General features: G+C 40.9%; 1 protein-coding gene across 16 annotated transcripts in view; it reads right to left on the bottom strand.

Moving 5' to 3' along the window:
* LRP3 (LDL receptor related protein 3) overlaps positions 1–7,459 on the bottom strand; it is a 212,708-nt gene extending 205,249 nt beyond the window's left edge. For 14 of the 16 annotated variants that reach the window (XM_042821443.1, XM_042821444.1, XM_042821447.1 and 11 more), the window contains exon 1: positions 966–1,083. In XM_042821443.1, coding sequence (XP_042677377.1) covers positions 966–1,068 — 103 coding nt within the window. In that variant the 5' untranslated portion in view covers positions 1,069–1,083. Of the gene's footprint in view, positions 1–965; positions 1,105–3,417; positions 3,505–7,112; positions 7,252–7,358 lie in introns of those variants that run through there. The other 2 variants (XM_042821441.1, XM_042821457.1) reach the window with 2 other exon arrangements.
* Positions 7,460–11,203: the final 3,744 nt, after the last annotated feature.

The following is an 11,203-nucleotide window of genomic DNA, read 5'->3' as shown; positions in this document are numbered from 1 at the left end:
CGAGCCCCCCGGCGCCCCTCCGCCGGGCGGGCTGCGAGGAGCCCACGGGCCGTGGCGGGAGGCCGCGTCCGGCGCCGCCTTGCCCTCCGACCCCCCCTGCCGGGGGAAGCTGCCCCGCGGTGCCCGGCCGACCTCCCCCTGAGGATGGGGCCGGGGGCTGCAGCCGGGGCGTAAAAGAGCAGTGCCGAATTTGCCTCTGCCGCGGTTCGCCCGAAGGAAACGGGGTAGGGTTTTTAAACGGGGCGGGGGGGCGGCAGCGGCTGTGCCCGGGGAACTCCCCCGGAGTCTCCGTGCCGGTGCTCGCAGCTCCCCGCGGCGGGATGGCGGCATCCCCCAGTCACAGTGCGGGCTGCTCCCGGCGCGGCACTGCTAAGCGCTGCGCAGTGCCACGGGACAAAGCCACCGCGGAGGTTTACACCGAGCAGCAATAGAACAAAGTGAGCCGGGAACTTCAGGAGATAAACCTAAGGAAAGATGGAAGAACTTCCTGCAATGTACCAACTCCACCTGAAACATTCCTTGCCCTTCCCTTGTTCCCGAAGTGCCTCACTAACAGCTCCTCGCTCCACAAAGAGGTTCTCCCTCAGTGCTCGGCCATGCGCCTGCACCTCGCCAGCAGCACCATCCCTGCCCTGCTCCAATGAAGGCCCTGCCGCCAGGCACCTCATCACCTGCCAGGTGAAGGCCCACAGAAGGGTCACTGTGCTCACAGTGACATTTCCCTACGTGCTTTAAAAAAATGGCATAGTTACAGAATGTAAGGATGACACAAGAGACAGCAGACGTGTCTGTGGGGATACCGTCTACAGCAGAGACGTTCCAATCAATATTAAATACCGATCGGTATGGACAACATCACAGACCAATCAATAACATCCATTATTGTACTCGGTTTCCCACTACAAGAATGCAGTTTCTAAGTGAAACTCATCCTTAGGGGCTGCCCGTTCAACGTTAAGGCCTACCTGGACTGGCGGTGCCTGAAGGAGCCTCTGGCAGTGCAGGAGCCATAGGGTCACAGCAGCACCGACGCAGGTACGTGACTGCCTCTTGCCCAGCAGGCATCATGGGCCATGGCAGCAGGTGTATCAGAAGCACAGCAGGCTGAGGAGGAACACAAAAAGCAACAGGCACTGTGAGAGGGAGCGGGACACTGGGACGTAGCTGTGCTCTCAGTGAACATCTCAGGCATTTGTTGCTGTGCATGCCTCACCTATGGTAACAGCTGCACAAACCTAAACATCTGGTGTTGTGGGAGGAGAGAAAAGCGTATTTAATTTGCCTGGTGTGCCATACAATTTAAAATTATTAATTGGAATTCTGGTTTTCATTTGCCCGTAAGCTCACAAGTGCAATTTTAAACACATATCTCAGTTAAACAAATACTTTTGAACTTGTCTACAATAAAACCGCTCCACAGAGCTTCTCTCATGGCACTGTATCATGCTTAAAATTAATCCACTCAGCAGAAAGTTTTGGCCAGGGAAAGAAAGAAAAAGACTAAATTAAAAAATGGGAAAGGAAACACCAGATAAGGAAGAGAAGGAAGGCGGCAGAGAATGGGAAATCACTGGGCCAGACAGAAACTACTTCAGGGCATTGGTGGTGACAGCTCCATCCTGGAGCCTGGGAAGCGCATCGCGTTGGCTGCTGAGAGCGCATTAAAGTCAAAGCACGGACTCAGGTTCCCTTTTGCTGATTTTTATTTGATAGTGAAGAACTCTGGCAGAGTGGTGAAAGAGAGGGCTGAGGGCTTAATGCCTGAAAGCACCAGAGTTCACCAAAGGGCGTCTCTCGGCACACTGAGATATTGCTTTAGACCTTTTTATTTCAGCAATATAAAGTGTGGCTGCAGCAGTATCTCGGGGGTTCGGCTGATCCTTATCCTCGCTGAGCTACAGACTTGTGCTTTATCTCAGCAGCTCTTTGATGGAATTATTGTAATTGTAATTCACATTTGTCTATCACTCTGGATCTTAATGGATGCCTAATGGATGACTGGCCCGAGGATCAATAGTACCACGTCTTGTCTACTTGGGATGAGAGAACTGAATGTTAAAACAAATACGCCTACTATGCTAAAGATGCAGAAATATTAAGCAGATCAATGCAAACCAGGTTTGCTGGGAGGTGAGGAGGCCCCGCACGCAGCATGGGAGGACCTGTGGCCCTTCTGCCCGCTCACCCAGCCCTACCAGCACGTGGCTGTGCACTTTTTAAGGAGCATAATAAATCACACAACATTTTCCACAACTAAGTTCTTTCTAATCTAGCCAGACAATTCTTAAACCTTTAATGGGCTGATGATTGTAAAATCACTTCTGTCTGGGTTTCTGAGCAGTAATCTTCAAATTATGGGTTTGAAACAGCAATAATGGAATGTGCCATAAAAGAGTTCTTCCTCAGTAAGTCTATTATTGTAATAAAATAACATATCTAGTCACCTCTACATTCTACATTAACCCTTTTTATGGTAATTATGAGTAAAGCGTATCGCTCATTTCCCTTCAATAAGATTCTCACAGATCACTGAAACAGCAGGCTACATAGACTGAAAGCAAAGTGACACGGACCTTCTTTTTTATCCATGCCAGAAACTTGTTCAGGTAAAATCCACTCAGTTTAGGAATTATTCTTGCCATCTGTGTAAGATTAATTTCAAATTCTGAGTCCTAATTTTGAGTCGCATACATTTGTTTTCACAGAAATGTACGTACCAATGAGACAAGTGCACATGAAATGCCATATTCCTGTGCTCCCATATCTACTGTTATCACAGAACTCACAATCACACCACAACACCCACACAAACACCTTGAAAATGCGATCACTAGAACTTAATCAGGATGATTTATAGATCACATTTTAAAATTACTCTTAAATAGTTGCACAAAGCTAACCCACAGCAAGCCGAAAGCCTTCATACTCAGTGTCAGAACATGTGATATGGAAGAGGCTGCAAAGAACTTTCATTCCTAGAAGTCACACATTATGTGTGCTGAAGCTATAGGCATGTTCATTCATTTTAATGCTTTTAACAGAATTGGATCATAAAAAATCATGTTGTTAACACCACCAAAACAAAGTTCTGATAACATTTTAGGAGGTACAACCAAGGGATATTTTTAAATATGTAGTAAAGATGAAGACATCCTAAAACAATATAACAGTGTTGACTAAAGATTATGGATTTCATTGATATTAGTACTAAAAAAGTCAAAGGAACTTGAGATCTTATCCTGTTCATGTGAGTAATCTGTCCCAGACTGACCTACATGCACTTTTATTACATACTTCATGTCACTTCCATCTGCATCTGATTTTTTTAGTTCATAAACATTTATGCTTCTTTTATAAACAACCCTTGAATTACATGAATTTGGTAGAGATTTCTTTAAACTATGACCCCAGTATTACCTGTTCCACAAGTTTGTTGTATTTATCTCTTCTCCACCATAACTCAGTTTCAAAGGAGAGGCAGCAAGTACAGAGTTGTGTACATAAGCAAGCCTGAAATCCTGTATGTTTTCATCATCTCTGTTCTCTTTTGAAATCCGGCATTAAAGAAAAGTCAGCTAGAAAATATTAAGTTCAGTGACATACATAATTTGTTTGTCTCACATGGTTTACTGCTGGCTTTACTTTAAGAGTTCATATTGCACCACCACACAGTGCTTTCTGGCTGGATTTAATAAGGTTTACATTTAGTGACAACAACACTCTTCCTGAAAGGGAAGAAGAAAATTCTCAAGGGTACTTTTGTACTGACCTTAACACTACTCCTGTCTTGATCTATCATAGATCATTACTAAACTTCAGAGGGAGCTGCTTTCCTTATTCTTCCTTAGGAATTTGTTATGCATGTATTCTATGAGGAGCTGAAGAGAACCATTGTAATTCACATCTGTTTTATTAAATGTGACAGGAATATATAAGCACCTTGGTATGATAGGAAAGTAATCCAGGTATGTGATGGAAAAATACTATAATAAGGTCTCCAATGTACAGGTTTTTTTTCCAAAGAAAATGCAAAGTTATGATATTCCTTTGTGGCACTATGATGTTCAATAAAAGCTTGTATTTATAATCTGGTTTGCTTGATACGAGTAGCAATTACACTGGGGTAATTGCTTGAAAAATAGAATAATTTTCTCTTGAAAGGGCCATCCTCTGTAACTATTATCAAGGCAGCATTAATTGCATCTTCATTTTTTATACTTAACTCTCTTAACAAAACGGAAAGGTCCACATAACCTGCTCCATTAAGTACGTAAATTAGGACTCCTGATTATTGAATGGTGTTACTGAGATCAGAGTTTTTAATCATAGAGAATAATTACAGAAGAAGATCAGAATTGTCTTCATTTCTAATCTTTGTGGAAATAACTTAAGGAAGCTTATCAGAGTTGTTAATCAAAATTGTTAAACTGCACTTTACAAATAAGTTCCATTGCACAGCATGTCATTCTGAACAATAGAGAAAGCCAGGCCAAAAGCAGCACTGTTTCATTTCTCTCTTCTTTTTGCCTTCAAATATTTTCATCATGATTCAGTTTCAAATGTGTAATCTCATGGCACTGCTTCATGCCAGCAATTATGTCCATTGTTTCACAAGGTAGTAGGCTGTCACCTGCCAACCAGATGTGGTGGTACCTGCAGCACACTGCAGTCCCAGCTCCTGGATCCTTCAGCCGCTTCCCAGTCCCACTGCACAGCCATTGTGCAGCTTAGCAGCATCAGTTCCTGCAAATTTATTTCACTCATGACTCCACAGAAAAGGGCTGTTTCAACACCACACCTCCTACCCCCCTTGGTGACTTACCATTTAATAACTACATATGGATTGATTCAGGCTGCGGTGATGCTCGTTCTTATCATGTACTGGAAAAGCACTACGCACCAATGGTAAATCCATGAACATGAACAACTAAGGTGCTAAATTGATTTCTTTCTTCTGGCTGTTCTTTCATATCTATTGATGAACAGAGTTTGGACAATTTAATTTAGTTTATAATAAATCCTTTTATGCTGTAGTTGTGATAGGGCTTACTCTGTGGTAGCTAGAGTCATTAAAGGATTTACTATTCTTGACGTACAAAATCTTTGGTGGATGAGGGCTGAAATAACTCAATCAAGTTTCTTCTGCTTGTAAATGATAAAAGAGCAACGCCAAGATACAGCTGAATCACATTTCAGATGTACAAATGTTTTCAGATTTCTCTTCACAATTCAGGGAAATGGTAGGATCAGTAAAACCTTGCCATGGTTTATGATTTTCTGTTATCAGTCTATGTAAAACCCTGCCAAACCTAAAGTTATATTTATTTTATCTACTTCCTACAGAAGAAAATGTCACAGTGTCCCAAACTATCAACACATTCTTAGCCAAACATGCACTGGCTGCACAAGTTACCATAAACTTATTTTAGAATTTAAGTGGGAGATCAAACAGCTTGGAATCAGAAACGTTAAATCTCTAAGTCATGGGATGAACACAGTGAATGTGCATTATAGCCACCTTCTAGCAAAAGTACAAATACTTTCTTGGGTTTGTATGCATGTTGTTATCAGAGTAGATGAAAAGAGCCATTATGACTCCACAGGTTACTCAGCACTGCTGGCAGTGCAGTCCCCAGTTTCATTTAAATAATGATTTAAAAAAAGAGTAGACATTTAAAAAAGGTGTTGCATGCAGTCAGGCATATGTCAAATAAAGCGTATGTGGAAAAGCAAAACAAAATTAGAACTGAAGAGGCACCTTTAAATGAGTTTGGTGCCTGACTTCTGTACTGGGTGAAGAAGGGCTGAAAACAACACAGCTCAGGAGATGAGGCTGCAGAGCAACTTCCCCATCACAAACCCCTATAGCATTCCCACTGCCAGCCTGGCAAGTGCCCTGTGGTGTAACACTACCCGTTGGTTGGAAACACTGGTAATATTTAGAACTGTCTTCCATCCCTCCCTGTGACTGCGAAACTTGCGCAAAGATCCAAGACTGGTATCCATCAGACCGAGCACGAGGCTCAGCAGGCCGACACGTGAGGAGAGGCGCAGCAAGGACTAAGAGCTGGTGCTCTACCACGCCACCTGTGAGTGCCAGGGGAGATCACTGAGCTGCCCTCTGAGCACTGCAGCAAATTCACTGTCAGCTGAACTGAGCAATGCTCCGTGCTACCCTCTATGCTTACTACAGATTGCCATTTTACTTGTATTCAACTACCAGCAGGAAAAGTGCAACAAGCTAAGGACAACCACATTCTTCATGCCTTACTGATAACTAAATAATGTTGTCTGCTGTTTTGTATTTTAAAAAGTACTTTGTATTTCTGACGCCTAAAAAATAACTGCTGTGGCTGTTCTTTTTCATGGAAGCTTGACCCAAATACTTCCTTAGATGCTAAACTTCATCTTAGGGAACATACTTGTGTTCTAGCTTTCCCAGGGACTGTACCTAACACTGATTCACTGCTCCTTTTCCTTTATTTGTCTACTGCAGTTATATTTTCTATAGTTCTAGTGGCATGTTTCTGTGTGTAATGTTCTTCTAGACCCACGCTGCATGAAGCGCATTTCTTATTCACTGTAACACCCCACATAGTTTAAAGAGTCTTAAAGATTTTATACTACAAGCATGTCCTTGGAAGCATCTGAAGTCATTATTACTAACAGTTCTTTCACATTTGTTTATAACTTCTCAATACATATTCATAGCACAGTGATTTTTGGGTTCATAAAAGAGCAAATTACAGCCTATTTCCCAAATGATTGCAAAGCTCTTCTTAACAGGCATAGAAGGGTAACACAGCAAAATTTGGAGCTGTGCATCAGTGAGGCAGTTCCACAGAAAGAATGAGAAAGGATGTTAAGGAATGCACGAACTCACCTAGAAAGTTCTCTCAGTTTTTCACAGGGATATTACAGCCAGATTCGTAGTACATATAATATATTAACAGGGATATGAGGATGTCGCTATACTGGCTCATCAGAACAACAGCCTGTCAGCTAATTTTGCTAAAAGTAAAAGCAACTTTAAAGCTTAAAGGGACAGAAATACCAGCACATACTTAGGTGTGAACGTGAGATCATTCTGCAGACCGTGTGCCAGTACTTACAGTTAAGGAGATGCAGGACGTGTTGATTTCTACAAGTCATGAGGTATGCTCCTGTGATAGAAAACGCTCTGCAATATTTGCTGTGCTGCTGTGAATCAATGAATGCTTCTCTCTGGCACCTTCGTGATATAACCATTAGCTGCAGGAGCAAGAAGAAGTAGAGTATAAACACTTAGTGTTCCAAATAAAAACTGAAAGCATGTGGTCAGGGATAGGGGGTTGGTAGACATAGATAGGAAATCGTACCTGCCCTGAAGGTGTGACAATTTCATCTCTATTTCTTGTTGCTTAGGCTAGTTTTCAGTATTAGGCTGCGTACAAAACCTCAAACACATTAAAGCTGTCTGAAGTGTGCAAGTGAACTCATTGTATAATGACTTAATATAAAAATGAATAACATGACAACAAATGAACATGCTTATTCAGACCACACTACTGAAAGGGCTGAGAAAACAAAGAACAGAGAATAGGAATAAACTGTGGAGCAAAACTAAATGTCAGATTTCCAGAAGAATCAAAGCTGCTTCACTCTTCAATGAAGCATAAAAGCATGGGAAGTCGGATTTTCTTTTGCATAAAAAGAACCAAATAATCCAATATAGCTTTTAACTGTGACTTATTAGGCACAGCACAGCTATGGCTGCCAGTTGTACATTCTGACCAAGAATAAAGAAGAGCATGTGGTAAATGAGCTGAAGAATGTGAAGGAAAAAATCATTGCAACAATTGTGTAATAACCACATTGTAAGAAAGCAGCAGAATAAACAAGATAGCAGTTCTATAAATTCATATGCACATTGTCTACAAATGTGCTTGGAGAGAATTAAAACCAAAAAGATATCTGGCAATTTAGAGATTGAAACTATTTTATGAGAACAGGGTATTTGTTTTCACAAAACTTTCATGACGTATTCGATAAATCTTTCGTATGATTTGAGATCTGGACTACACAACTGCATACATTGTTACAGTACAACATAATATGGAAATATGATGCCAGAAGAAGTAAAATATTTGTCAAAAACTGAGAAATAAAGTCAAGAAAATAAAAGAAAATTCTGGTCCTTGTAAGTCCCTTTTTCTGAAGGTAGTCATCCAAGATCCTCTTTCATACTCATCAACTCCACACGCAGGATCAATGGTGCTCCCCTGAGCTGACATTTGTTTATTTATCCTCGAGGGCAACAGTGGCATGGCTGCGTGCTCTGCTGCCCAGAGATGTCATCCCTTCCCAGGATAGTTACGTGGCTGTCAAATCATTCTGGTTATTCCCTTAATCGAGTGGGAGACGAAGGTGCCAGATAGATAAGCCAACTAAATTATTGAAAAATAAGGAAATCAAATTGGAAAATGTACAATAGATCAACTTACAAAAACACTCACCAGTATCTAGAGTAGCAGCTGCAACAAGCAACAATGAAAGAAAAGTGTGTAAAGAGGTCTCTCTATATTTATATTTCACACGTTTATGAATTCACCACAACAAAAAGCAGTCAAACAGGTAGACAGAACCTGCAGAGTCAGAAATTCTAAATCAAAAGTAGATAACAGAAATATCCTTTGATCTTTGTACAGATGTGCAGGGTAACGCAATATACATAGCACAGAAACTGCCTAGAGATCCAGCATTACATGCATTTACAGCTATCAGTGCTCAAATATTCCTCATTATAGCACTTCTTCCCATGGCAACACACTCCTTGTTGTGCCAGCATCTGGGGAGGCATTGTGAAGATTAAACCAGTTTTAAAAGTATTTCAATAAAAGAATTAGTATTTATTTATCAGTGCATTTATATTATATTTGTGCTTTTCAGAATTATTTATAGACAGGTTGTGTTGATTTTTCAGTTAGTAACTCAACCAACCAGTTGATTTGGGAGCTCACTGTAATTAACTTTTAGGAATCTATCATTTTTCACAGACCATCTTGGAACAAATGAACAAAAAAAATTGTATGCATTCATGCCTATGCTGTTGTGCAGCAAAAAATATAGCAGCTCACTTATAAATACCAAGCAAGTCAGGAAAACAAACCTATGTACTTATAATATTATTCTTACAGTAACTTGTCAATTGTCAAAAGTGAAATTAATTACAATAATTGTTTATTTATCTTACTTAAGCAATGTTCTTCTCCTCAACTATACAAGGTACTATTTATGCCCATCAAATGGTGTTATGCTAAAGAAATAGTAATTCAAAGAGCCAGTATTTAATAACATTATTTCATTACACAATATGGCATCGATCCATTTACTCAGCCGGAGGTGCAGCAATTGTGAATTCAATGCTTCTCGTTTCCCTTACTGCAAAGAACTTGGGTGCTCTGTGTTAGCTCATTTGTCCTCAGCCCTGCATTCACTGAGCGTAATGGCAAAGCAGTGCCCACCGACTGCAACAGCATGGACGTATGAATCACAGAGCTTTCCCATTTCTCCAAAGTGAGGCCCGTGGCAAATATTTAACTGGTGAGGGATTTTAAATATTTCATCTCATGTCTATAGATTTTCTGAAAGTACAGTAATCCCAGTTGGAAACAATTACAATTACTCACACTGAGCTCCGCACAGTTCTAGATGGATCTGCGGGCAATTTACCCAGTGCATTCCAGTACAGAAGGGCTCCATAGGTATTCTGTAATGCCCAGAGTTCAGGGGACAAAAAGGTAATGCAAATAACATTGGTGAAACACAAATCTTGACGTGCGAGCATTCAGATTCTCAATATAACCGCAACATAATTTCATCTCCGAAATACTTGCATTCACTGAATAACATATGCTGTTTTCTTCAAAGCACTGTCACTCCAGCAGCCATTAGTGAATGTTCTTCCTCAGGTTCTTCACAGGGAAGAACAGAGACAGAGCAAAGGCTTGGATAGATTTCAGATTGCACAGTACCAGCCCAGGGCTCTGCAGGCAAATTAGCTCTGATCAGTGTCAGGCAGACCTAAAGCCACTGGTGCCAAGACAGCCCCAAATCTATTTTTAAGCTCTCCTGAGGGCCCCATGTTCAAAGTTGCTGAAATACAGAAACCAGCAGCAACCATGTAATCAATTTATGTGAAATCATTTGGAAATGATTGAATCAGAGATTCAACAAGCTGGTATTAAACCAAATGACTAAATCCTTCTCTTATTTTTATTACTGACCTGAATCTGGACCATTGCATCATGTTATAATGGCATGGGTCTTACTAGCACTGTTTAAAGGGATGCGCCAACTCATGGTAGCTCTTGGCTCTGCTCATTCCACGTTTGCCTTTGCAGTTACTAATTCATTCATTCTCCCCTAATCTTCCCAGTTACGTTCCCACAGAGCGCAGTCAGACAGACTGCCAGAAGGAACAGCACTTGGCCTTGTGGAAAGAACATGGAAAGAAGGTCACCCTCCTCTCGCCATCCTAGAACAGAGGCAGATTTTGGCCACGGCCAAAAGGAATTTGCAACAAATACCTGGGATACGTTTCCTCAGCCTAAAGAAAAGGATGTCATGTGATAATGGCAGCTGTACAGGCTGCAGAATCCCAGCCTTCATCACACATGCATTTGCAGTTATTGTGGTTAAGGACACACAGTTCCTACACTTTAAATGACATTCTAATAAGAGAAAAAAGCAATAATTTTAGAATGCAACTAATATAGATAACACTGTAAAAAGTTGGATTTTGGCTGCTTAAAAGTTATGGAAATAATGGGCTACGGGTATGCTGCTCAATTAAGATAAAGCATAGCTATTATATAAAGACAAACCAAATGACCACAAGAAGCACTCAGTGGAAGAGCATAGCCCATTTCAAAGGGGAAAACATGTTTATTTTGGTGATTAATTCTGTTCTGCATGAAAATGCAAATTAAAATGTTAATTAAGGGGAAAATGCACAACAAAAAGAAGGTGTAGTACTAAAAAAACCAGCCTCTTAGGGCTGGCCAAACAGAATGACTTCAATGTGGTTTGGAGATTGTTTTGTTACTGACAGCAAATGTTCTAACAGGAAGGCAGGATACATAGTCATATAATTTGTCAAAAGTCAGAACCAGAAATTAATTGATTAGTTCATATAAGACCTTTTTTTTCACAAAAACCTACA

This window comes from Centrocercus urophasianus, unplaced genomic scaffold (assembly GCF_019232065.1).
Source record: "Centrocercus urophasianus isolate 14NV4802_14NV808 unplaced genomic scaffold, USGS_Curo_1.0 seq_2, whole genome shotgun sequence".
NCBI classification, from domain to species: domain Eukaryota; kingdom Metazoa; phylum Chordata; class Aves; order Galliformes; family Phasianidae; genus Centrocercus; species Centrocercus urophasianus.
Note: the sequence above shows the minus strand (reverse complement) of the source record. Positions and strands in the feature narration are given on the sequence as shown.